Here is a 12,564-nt window from a genome sequence, read left to right as displayed (position 1 = left end):
AGCCGATATTAAAATGGAAAGGAAGTTGCAATAGGCTTCTTCTGCACTGCTGGACTCATATACCTTTTCCCAGCTCTGGATAGATAGTAATCCCTTGAGGCATGTAAGGTTATATATTATTAAAAAACCTTTTTGTCAATGATGTTCCTTTCAGCTGTTTCGAAGGTATGTCCACAAACGTAAATTGCCCTGTATGGTCTGAAAGTCCTGTGTGCACAACATCAACAGAAATAGAGTTAAAATCGAATTTTGTACAAACCATGTCAATAGAAGTTGAAGAGGTGTAGTTGAAGAGTAATTCTGGTAGGTGGGAGATCTAGTCGAATCATGTCAAAGGGAGCAAGAGCTTCCATCAAAGGGACATATAGGTGGACAAATGGACAAAAATGAAATTTTCCAACCCCTCGAGTGAGAGGCTTTGCTAACGCTCTGTCAAATAGGTTACTACAGTTTGCTTTTGTTTATAACAAAACATTTCAAATACTTGAACAAAAGTTTATTAATAGTGGAAAATAGGAACTAATGTATGGGAACAGAGGTTGCTTGCAAATTTCATAGAAAGAATAAAACTAATAATAATTATTTAAATTAATGGGAAATGTTTCAGTTTTTGCATTTTATTACAGAGTAGATGAAGTTTATGAATCTTCTTTTAAATAATAAAAGAGCATTGTTTCTTTTCTAAAGCATTTTTCTGAACTCCAGGTTATAGGGAATTATTCCTATTTAATTCTATTTCCTAATCTTTTAACATAAGTGCTAAGTCCTTGTTCTAATTAATATATATATATATATATATATATATATATTTTTTATAATTTAATAACTTAAAAAGTATGTTTTCATTTTTTTCCAAGGCTCAATTTACTTAGAGAACGGAATTTGAATTAAAATTCAAAATGCCTAGGTATTTTTGAATATTGGGTATTTACCCTGATTTATAAATACCTGGGCATTTTACATTCCTATGGACATTTTAATTGTATAATCAATAAACATAACATAAACAATATGCACAATTGAATCATATAATTGATATGCATCATTGAATCGTGTAATCAATATGCACAATTAAATCATATAATCAATGCGGACAATTGTGAGTGGTACAATTAATATGCAGAGTTGAAATAGTATATAATAATTATCAGTAGTAAACATTCTAATAACAAATACTCCCAGACCTTCTACAAATCAGATAATTTACTAAGTTAGTAAGTTTGGATTGTTCTTTTTTGTAAGTGAATTATTGTTTAAGTCAACCTAACAATTTTTGTCTCCATATACAGAAAAAATTCAACACAGATAAATAAATTTTTGGTTTGTCTCAAAATGTGATTGCTCAATATATTATAACTATGCTCTTTGACTACGTTAATAAATAAAACCTGTTCACTTTTACTTATAATAGTATGTTTATTTGAATGAAATTTATGTAGAAGGGACAGAAATTCCCTTATTTTGTGGGATTTACCAAATTGTATGATCTCTTCTCACAAACAGCAGTTTCTTCTGTAGAAAAAGAAAACATGAAGAATAAAAGTGACCAATTTTGATAGCCTCCAACTCTTGCAAATATTGTTGAACCAATTAAAGATATGATTATTTTTATTTAAGTTACTAGACTACTTTTCTTGTAATTATAGTTGTATAATTGTTTTATTGTTTATTTGTTGAATAAAGTAGATATTCCTACAATTAATATATAACTATCAAAATTAAAATATATAAAGATCTTATTAAGAAAATCTTCTTTCAGTTTTAGTTACCTAACCTCCATATTGTTGTTTGGACAGGGTCTTCTGTTTCACTATTAGTCAGGATGTATCAGTCAATGACCTTGACCAGCCAGCCAACAAGTCTGTACACATGTGATAAGCAGTTGAGTAGCTACAGGTCTGAAATAATGTCTTTGTAATGGGTTTCTTTAAAACTGAATGTTCTCAATATTGAGATTAAGGTTATATTTTGTAGTGTAATGTAATCAGTTTTAGTCGTGTTTGCAATGAGTCATGCTGTTGGTGAGGATATATAAACATTTCCACATTACCAGTATCTAAATTTATGTTCCTTGTAGTAGTGAACTCCTTATGGCCCACCCTGTAGGAAAGTGTAAGTAATCTTTTATTTTATATACCATTTCATTCCAAGATTGACCACTATTTAGTCACCGTATGTAATGAATTTATACTGTCTTCTGTATATCGTCATATAATTAACTGCTGTGACTTCATTCTTTGCTACTAAACAGTATTTTGTGTTATGATAACATAATAAGGTTATTTTACTGTTTTATTTTTGAGACTGTGTACAACACAATTTATCTGGTAAATTTATTTGTTACGTGTTATAGTTTTAGTAAAATAAAGTTGACGATTATTTTAGCCCAGAGCCAAATGATAATATCAAGGCTGGTCATTATTCATGGTCAGAGTAAACATTGTGATTGTTTGGGGATTGCTGATAAGGAGTTGTAATTTGTTTTATTTTTGAGACTGTGTACAACACAATTTATCTGGTAAATTTATTTTGTTACTTGTTATAGTTTTAGTAAAATAAAGTTGACGATTATTTTAGCCCAGAGCCAAATGATAATATCAAGGCTGGTCATTATTCATGGTCAGAGTAAACATTGTGATTGTTTGGGGATTGCTGATAAGGAGTTGTAATTTGTTTTATTTTTGAGACTGTGTACAACACAATTTATCTGGTAAATTGATTTGTTACTTGTTATAGTTTTTAGTAAAATAAAGTTGACGATTATTTTAGCCCAGAGCCAAATGATAATATCAAGGCTGGTCATTATTCATGGTCAGAGTAAACATTGTGATTGTTTGGGGATTGCTGATAAGGAGTTGTAATTCAATTTCACTGTTTGAAGAAACAGTCCAAAGGGGAGTGATATCAAGATGTGTAAAGTGTAACAAAAATTATACAAATAAATAATGTACAATCTCACAAATGTTTCACTTTCTAGTGTTATTTTTGACTATATAAAAATGTCTTCTACACTATTTACATTTAAATTTTGTATGAAATATCATGTATAGTGTTAAAAATTCAACCAATGTAATTTTTTGAACTTAAGTCTTAATTTGAATAATGCTATCCAGTGACAGTTTAAGAAGCTAGGCTTTCAAAAATGTATTAATCCAGTGGTCCAATTTTCTTGTACGTTGCAAGTTCTTTATTACCATAATAATGTGTAAAAAATATTAAAACTGTATAATATAATAATTATATATAGTTGCATATCAATCTTCTTAGTATGACATGTAGTTTTAAAATACTAGAGAGTGTTATATATCGTTATGCAAGTTATACATAATCGTGTAAAAAATTATAAAAAATAAATGTAGTGTTTGAAATCTTCAATGAGGCAATAAAATATAATTGTAACTGCTTCTAAATAACAAACATATATATAATATATAACATATATATAATATAAAATTTTATTTTGATTCACTTGTTTTATATTTTTCAACAGAGTAAAATTGTGTATTCTGGACTTTTTGTTTACAAATATTCAAAATTAAAGTAAGCAAGGTTAAATTTATTTCTTTGTTTTATTTCACAAAGTGGCTGTAAATTGGTAGTTAGTGTCTCTTCTGATATCGTGTCCATATAGCAACTTCTACACTGCTAAGCGCATTTTGGCCGATCTGTATGGATTAAAAAAAAAATTCTAAAGTAGGGCCTACTCATTCTTTATTTAATACATTCACTGAGTCTGGCAACTCTTTATCTTATTCTGCGTCGTAAGGTGTCTGTCGTAATTTCAACATGTTAAACCTAAACTTATACATACTTATTTCCACCAAAGAAATGTAGAATGGGAATATAAAACCCAAAATATATCCCTCTACATAAAATAACTTGGTTAACCCTTTCCGGGCCAGGCGGCAATATATTGCCGCCATAGATCGCGTCTGAAAAGTGCCAGGCGGCAATATATTGTCGTCGGTGATATACACGAAAAGCGCCAGGCGGCAATATATTGCCGCCTTGATATTCACCGTTTTCTTAAATAAATACGACGTCAAATGATTAAAGTTTTATGTTTTTTTATTCCCTGGTATATTTGTAGATAATTAATATGAATATCATTTTTATTTTGGAGGTCTATGCATTTTTATTTCGTAATTGTCACGTGACATTATCAGCTGACTCGATCTATTGTTGTTAATTCTTTATGCTTTAGTGTAATCGTACTATTGTATGCTGGATTCTTCTTCATTATTTTATTTTGTGGTTGTAAATATTAGTAGTGTTAGTAGTTACGTGCTTAGCTATTGTGTGTAGTAGTTACAATGACTGACAATTTGCGATCTCACGGGAGTGAAATTGTAAGTAGCATATTTGTAAATAGAAAAAGTGGAAATAAATTTCAAATACAATTGTGTAAATATTTCTTGGTAAATAGTGTTTTTAACTGTATTGAAACTGTTTATGGATCCTACAATCATCTGTTTACCGGTACATCCATAATGTGAATATTTATTTTAAGTTTCTTGCAGTGTAAGAGTCAGTTGCTTTATCACTTGTTGCGAAGTACAATTATGCGTATTTATACAAAATGTGTCATAAAAAATTTATTTATGAGAGAAATAACACAAAATTTTGTATGGTTGTTCCTTTCTAAATGTACAATATAATAACATAGCTTCCCACTGTAAAATTATTTTTCCTTTTTTAGTTATTTACAAAAAAAATAAAAAAATAAATTTTTTTTTATGTAATCCATTAAAACATTATTTTTTTTAAATTTTAAATTACTTAAAACTACATCTATATATATATTTTTTTTGATAGTATATATCTATACGAGTAATTTGGTGCAACTTTTGGGTCATTCTCTAATTTTTATGAAAAGTTATAAATTTTAATCTCAGACTGCAAAATCGCCAATTTTAGCCTGGCACTTTTGACTAGTCACAAGGGGATATATGTGTGAAAAAATTTTGCAACATCTCATATTTGGTCCTGGCCCTGAAAGGGTTAAGCAGTACTTGTGTGAAATGTGGACAACACATAATTATGTAAAATGTTTATAATAGTATAATAAAATTTGTGCCATTAAAATTAAGTCATTGCGCAATTTTGGCCAGTCTTTATTCAATGAATTTATCAGGTGCAAATATGGCTGTTGATCATAGTAACTAGGAGAAATACTCGCATTTGAAAATTGTCTTCAGTTACACAACTTATCAAACATGCACAGCTTGCTAAATCTATGTCATCTCTTCTACTTTAAAAATATATTAGCTTTGAAAGAATACCAAGGACATGGTTTGTACCTGCCGAAAAGAACAAACCATGCTATGAGTCTGAAAGAAACATCTATATGCAGTTGCTAGGCAAACAATTTTTCTACCAGTAAAATAAGTTTCTAAACTTATGATAAAAGAACAGTGTATCCAGAAGGAACTGATTTTTTTTCCAGTAGACTCATGTAAATGTCATTCTGACGAACAAAAATACCCTTTGGCACAGTAGTTTAAACATCAAACTGGCAGTCACTTGTCTCATATGGCTGCCATTTTTGGGTATTTTGTACCCGTACTTTAAAAATTTGGTAAAACATACAGTTTTACTGTAAATCTGTGTGTGTGTTTTTTTTTTTTTAGGAGAATGTGGGGATAATTATGGTATAAAAACATTTTGCATAAACTATTAAAACAATGTGACTACACTAAACAAAATTTGTTTTAAAGTGGGGACTGCACCAAAGTTTGATAGTATAATAAATATTAGAATCTGATGTAGCCAATTTATTCTTATTTTTATCTAGTTTCAGAAAATATATAATGGTACCAGGTTTTCTTAGAGAAAAATTAAATATATTGTAAAAACAACAAATGGTACACAAAAAGCTAAAGTTGTTACTATGGGTACGATTATTTTCAAAAATGTACAAAAATATAATTCTTACACTAAATCTTAACCAAAATATACAGAAATTTAGAGAATGATATGCACTAAAAACCAATAAATAAAATAATTAACCAATTTCTAAAATTTTTTATTTTTGAAAAGTAGTGGAAAAAAAGGGGGACACACAAATTTGTTACTATGGGTACAATTATTTTCAAAAATTAAAGTTAAAAAAGTAAATTTTGATATGGAAATATTAGCTGATTATATTAATTTTTAAATTTATAAATATTAATTTTGAACTTTTGCTCAAATATTGGCTTAGTTTGGGGTTCCAGAAAGCATCAAAGGAAACCTAGGTGTCAAGGCCTAGATTTTCTGAGTCTGACAGATCAACAAGTTCTCTAACGTAAAAAAATCAGTAAAAGTTTGGAACATTATTGAAGTAAGAGCCTTTAACCAAGCTATAACTAACATAACAAACTGTACCCATGATATATCACTAATATCGTATCTCCAAAACACTCACTGCACTGCACACAGTAGTCTAGAATACCTAGGCTTAAAATTACAATATCACACAAAAAAACCATAAAATTACTAATAAAAATTTGTTTTTAAGTAATTAACATTATCTCTTTTGTGACGAAATCTAAAAACCAAATCATACAGACACCTGCTTTGAAATGGTTAGATGAAAGACAATCATTCTGGAAAGTTTATGAAGTCACTGTGACATCAGTGTTACCAAAAAAGCAAAACAAATTTCACCATTGAAATCAGCAATTTTTTTCTGTTTGAAATGGTATATAAAAATAGTGGTAGTTGTGTTGATATAAGTACTATACGAACTGTCAAAACAAGTGCATGTATGATCGACATAATGTCGATTGTGACTCATGAATTGATTCAGATCAACATTATAATGTTGAATGCTAGATCAAGGGTTAAAACAGTAGTGTTTGAGCCGATCCGTCAGAGTTTTGAAGCCCATGTGTAGCAAACCACACCGTTGGACGCATACCAACCTGTGCTTGTGTTGTAGCTGTGGCCTAAAATGAATTTGTATTTTTTAGAGGCATACATTCATTCCTGCATTAATTGTTGACATCATTAGTGAAATATGGAAAAGTTTAAGTAATTTTACCATTCCGCCATGTTGGAGCCATGTCGATGTCTTAAATTTGTACTCCCAACACCATATTTTTTGTATTGTTATTCGTAATGTTGTTTATTAAAACATTTGACCTTGAAATTACCATTTGTTTTACTGTAAAAACCTTGAAAGAGGTGTGAATTTGATAATTAAAATTCAGTGGGAGCACTGAATAATTGTTTCTCTAAATAGTTGTGTCTCTGATGTAATTGTGCCACCACCATTTTGCACTAATAAAATTTGATTACGCAAAAATTTTTTTTTTTTTTTCCTGTAATTTTATCTGTAGAGACATAAAACATATTGAAATATAGTCTCGAATCTCTTATATCCACTAAGATCTAAATCATTATATCTGAAAGATAAATCTGTTTAATCACATGAAATAACTTATGCTCTATATCACTCGCTGGAGTATGAATTTCTTAATGCATATTCTATGATCCTGCAACATATTATAGTTAATAATTTAATAATAAATTTAGATACTTTTAATCGCTTTTGAAATACTTAACTCAGGCCTGTTGTTATTTAAGATCTTCAAACTGTTTCTCATATTTCCAGCATTTTGTAAAAGTCAAGTCATAATATATCTTTATGATTTAACTAGCTGTTCCCCGCGGCTTCGCACGCTTTTCGTAAGCTTTGCTCGTGTATGAGCATTTCTGGTTCAAGTGAATTATATTGTCAACGCCGATGTAGAGTTTACCTTGTTGACACTATCAAGAAAATCTGCCAAAAGTGTATGTTTATAGCCATTGTACACGTACATGTACTCAATTATGAAGTGGTCTAACATTCAAGCTATAAGGCCAAACAGAAATTTATTTAAAAGACAAATATCCATAAAAACTTAGTGCCTTCACATAGTGTGTGGTTATTATACACAACTATCTCGTAATTGTAGTTTACAATGTGCAGGCGCTTTGATAACTTGTATATTTTGCAGTGCCACCTGGTGGCTAGTTACATCAATGGGCATAGCATATAAACCTTCTACGTGGAAAAATATATATACATACAAATTTTCATAATGATCGGTCAAATAGTTTCTGAGTCTATAAAGGACAAACACAGAAACATTCATTTTTATATATATAGATTGATCCTTCAATTCAAGTTATTATTAAGTTGATTAAATTAAATTTTAAATTTGGTACTATTTAAATTTTTGATAGTGTTTGTATATATTTTGTGTTTAATAAGAACAATATAGATTTTATAAAAAACTATTTGAACTGTTGATGATGAGTTTTATAGTTTCAAATAAAAATTCATTCTCATGGTTAATGGAAGTCTCGCTATTATTTCAGTGTTATTTACATTTAATTAATATTTGAACCACTCTTTCGGTTGGTTGCAGCACGAGAAATGAGCACGACTTACATGTCATCAAGCACTGGAACATCAACCACTACTGCGGCCTCTACAATGAGTGGAACCCCAGCTTCGGTTTGAAGCTTGTCTACCTGGTATCGTCAACAGGAGTACTAATTACATGCCGACAAGTTCAACATCAACGATGAATAGTGGAGCCGTGACTTCAGCTGACTCTTGTCTCAGTGGGATGGTCAACAGGAGTAGCAATTACATGCCGACAAGCTCACCGGCCTCCACAATGAACACTGCTGCGACCTCAGCAGACGCTTGTCTGGGGATCAACAGAAGTACGACGTACATGGCAACAAGTACTGCGACCTCCACGATGGACGGTGAATCGTCGACATCAACCGATGCCTGTCTCACTGGCATCATCAACAGAAATACCAGTTACATGCCGGCAAGTTCTTCTACGTCGACAATGAACACTGGAGCTGCAGCTACGGCCGATGCCTGCCTCGGTGGCATCGTCAACCGGACGACAAGCTATATGCCAACAAGCACGGCAAACTCCAACACAACCACCACAATCAACACAAATGCTCCAACTTCGGCTGATGCATGCCTCAGTATTGTTCACAGCCTCATGTGCCACAGGCAGGGCGGTGAGTCAGAGGGTTTCGCCAAGAGAGCCATAGAAAGCCTTGTCAAGAAATTGAAGGTTAGTTTTTGCGTAACAAAAATGTTCTAAAACTTAAGCTAGAACAAATTTTACTACTATGTTAATTGAACTTTGATTTAGATTGACATTGTAGAATGATGGTAGTTTGTCAGTTACGTTAATTAATAAAAATGAAATGTAAATCAGTAATTGAACATATAACCATATATGTTGTAAACCCACATACTGGACAAAATTTTGCTGTACAGTAATTTAAAACAGTTTTGTAGCTGTTTGTCATGTTTCTAGTATTTTATAAAAATCAAGTCATAGAAAGTCTTTGACTTCATATATTCAGTTCAAGTTATTATCAAGTTGATTAAGGAAACAGGATTTTTCCGGACATTTGCCATCGTTCAGTGAAACAAAAAATCAGTAACACTACGTTTCGAGATCAGCAATCTGATCTCTTCTTCAGGACCTTTAGGCTAAGTTATCTGTATAATTGTTAGTGATTTGGTTTCATATCTAGAACGCCTTACCCTCATTTGTAACACTCCTAAATAATAATTTGTCTAGCAAGCTTTACAGTAATACCGAAAGTCACACCGACCACGCCCGGTTGACTCACAAATGCTGCAAAAAAAACCGAGACATTGCGAATAAATTGAGATAAAGTCTTACCTTTTTTAAGATTTTAATCATATGTAAGCAATGCAACAATACCCAGCAGGATCACTTCTGACTGGTTTATACCTTCCAGTTGAATCTACCACTGGGCACAGTAAAAACCGATGTGTCACTTAAATCTGGGCAACCTTATGTCCTGTTATCATTAACCACAAATGTCGAGATTCTGGGGTTCAAGTGTAGAATGATAGGTCTAGTCTACTAATTAAATGGTCACATTTGTTTGCTCAGAGATGTTCCTTATAGTCATATAAATCGGTACAAAGTTTCAAGTGAAACAAAAACTCGTCCTGTAGATAAAGTTTTTTTCTTAAACCCAATCACAGAAAATATGCAGAAAAAAAAAATTATCCGAAGATCTGCTTTCTGCCTCGTATGTGTCAGTTATCAGTTAGTGGGTTAACACATGACACGATTGATATTACTGTGTAAAGATATAAATGGTTGAAAAACTTGCTCCGTTCTTTTGAATATATTTTCAGCATTGTGTACATTTTTCAGGAGAAACGTGATGAGTTGGACAGCTTGATCACTGCTATAACTACTAATGGATCTCATCCCAGCAAGTGTGTCACCATCCAGCGAACCCTAGATGGTAGATTACAGGTAGGCTACACCTCTCATTGAGTTCCTCATATACAAGTAAAAGTCAGTTAGGATTTCTCTACCTGTAGTTGGTAGCACTGCTGGTGAAAGCACTAAGCTGACTGACATTCTTTCCGTTACTGCCATTGAAAGCTGCGAGTTATTCTGATGAAGGTCTGTAATTTATTCATCAGAAATTTTGTTCCTTGTTTGGATTCTGTTTGATTGAATGTTGTCAGATCATAGACGATCCAAACATGACATCTCACTAAGGTTGATAACTAAGACCTATCAGCAAAATTAGTTGGTTTTGCGGTTGGTTCTGTCAATGGTAGTACTAGGCTTGGCCATAAGATCACAGTGTGAGACATTGTGCCAGTTGTGTTTTTTCTATGATTCAAATTAACTGAGGATCAAAAGAAAGCATTGTGTCTCATCACTGTCTCAACTTTTTCTTAAGATGTTTTCTATCTCAATCATGTCAGTTTTGTCCCTGGATGTTTTTACTGTTGCCTCTCTTTCTTAGTTTATAGCAATTTTTTAGCCGTGTGGAGACAAACATGATGCATGCAGAACACAGACCAAAGAAACGGCATTCTCATAAAACGGCTAGTACAGAAGCTGAAACTGAACCACGCCCTCTTATTGATGATTTTGTTGAACCAATGTCTAAAACTCATGCTCAATTTGAATTCACATTCTATTAGTACTACTGTAAAACATAGTTAAAATTAATTGTAAAAATTGTAAAATATACTTGTGTACATAGTATATTGGCATAATGATAAGTATTGTATAAAGCTTATTTTGCTTTTCATTTTAATTGAATCATTAGTAACAAAATTGTTCTTAACTACAACAAAACATAAGACTCCTACTTTGAGAAATGTATTGTTTATTTGATGAAGCGATTTTTGTTAGTGGAAAAGACCTGAATACAAAAAGTTTAAATCTCATATTTTTTTTGTACACTGCAATTTGGCTGCTCAACTGAGGTTGGAAGTAGGCAGTCTCCATACATGAGTGCCATTCCCTGCATATATAGCTGGTGACAGAATTTCCTCTCTGTAGGATTCCAGTTGCTTATGTATGGTTTAAAATAGACTTGGGGATCCGGTTGAGATATTTTCATCTGAGATATTTTTTTAGAGTGGTAATCCTAGTAGACCTCAGTCAGACACCACTTGTAGCTTTGAGACAATAGTAAAGAGGACAACTCAGTCAGTACTTTCTCTAGCAGTGCTGCCAATTGAAGGGAGAGTTTTACCTTCAGCAAGCCCCTCCTTCAATATAAGTTATGGGTCATTGAACAATCATGTTTATTCTTCTAGAGCATACATTATGTATCTCAACCATCAATTAAAATGTTTGGTATTTTGGGTTCTGGAAGTCTCATTCTTTTAACACGTCCACAATGTAAGCATTTTTCCGGAATTTTTTATTTCTTGTTGAATTTTTAAATGATAATTCAAAAAACAGCAATCGGTTTTTTATGCCAAACTAAGTATAATGAAAAATGTATGTAGGCTTTGCAATTTTGCACAAAAAAATTATTTCATTATATTTTTTAAATTTTTCTCCATGTACCCAAAGGGGTACATAAAAAAATTAAGTAATCGTGCACCTGACAGGGTACACGATAGCCTGAGACATTTATTTAAGTGTGGAAACAAATTTAACAAACCACCAAGTTATGCAAACAATAAAAATGCAATAATGAAATTAATATCAATGTGTATGCCATTGGGGCGCACAACGCACTTTACAAAAGCCCGGTGTGTACCCGATCGGATAGATGACGACAGTTGTGAATGATCGTGTGTACCGATGGGGTACACGTCATCATGAATGTGTTAGAATATTCATTCCAGTGAATTATAACTAACACAAGCAGATATTACTTCTAAAATACCGGTACTGATTTTTGAACACACTACATTTAGAAAACATATACATATCATACCTAGTTCACATTTAAGTAATTAGAGCTCGCTCAACTAAGCTGAATCCTAGAATCATACTGGTAAGTTTTGAAAAAAGATAATATACACTTTGATTGGTAGGAGTATTACGGATACTCTGAGACCATAGCTCCAATGATAACGATTTTCTCTCCACATTTGTAAACCATAAAATATGAATTTAAGTATAGTATGAACTTAATGTTTTATTTTTGTACTCAAATGATAATAAGCACTTTTTATATTTATTAGGTTTTCTTAATATAAAAAGTGTAAAAATGTATAGATAACAATTATAGAATACCAGCTGTTTC

General features: G+C 31.8%; 1 protein-coding gene across 4 annotated transcripts in view; it reads left to right on the top strand.

Annotated features, from left to right (window-relative positions):
- Positions 1-1,906: 1,906 nt before the first annotated feature.
- The window catches only part of LOC124353192 (mothers against decapentaplegic homolog 4), a 41,493-nt gene continuing 30,835 nt past the window's right edge, over positions 1,907-12,564 (top strand). For 2 of the 4 annotated variants that reach the window (XM_046803067.1, XM_046803066.1), the window contains exons 1-3: positions 1,908-2,112; positions 8,397-9,074; positions 10,206-10,310. In XM_046803067.1, the coding sequence (XP_046659023.1) occupies positions 8,532-9,074; positions 10,206-10,310 (648 nt within the window). In that variant the 5' untranslated portion in view covers positions 1,908-2,112; positions 8,397-8,531. Of the gene's footprint in view, positions 2,113-8,396; positions 9,075-10,205; positions 10,311-12,564 lie in introns of all 4 variants that reach the window. The other 2 variants (XM_046803068.1, XM_046803069.1) reach the window with 2 other exon arrangements.

This window comes from Homalodisca vitripennis, chromosome 1 (assembly GCF_021130785.1).
Source record: "Homalodisca vitripennis isolate AUS2020 chromosome 1, UT_GWSS_2.1, whole genome shotgun sequence".
Taxonomy (NCBI): domain Eukaryota; kingdom Metazoa; phylum Arthropoda; class Insecta; order Hemiptera; family Cicadellidae; genus Homalodisca; species Homalodisca vitripennis.
Note: the sequence above shows the minus strand (reverse complement) of the source record. Positions and strands in the feature narration are given on the sequence as shown.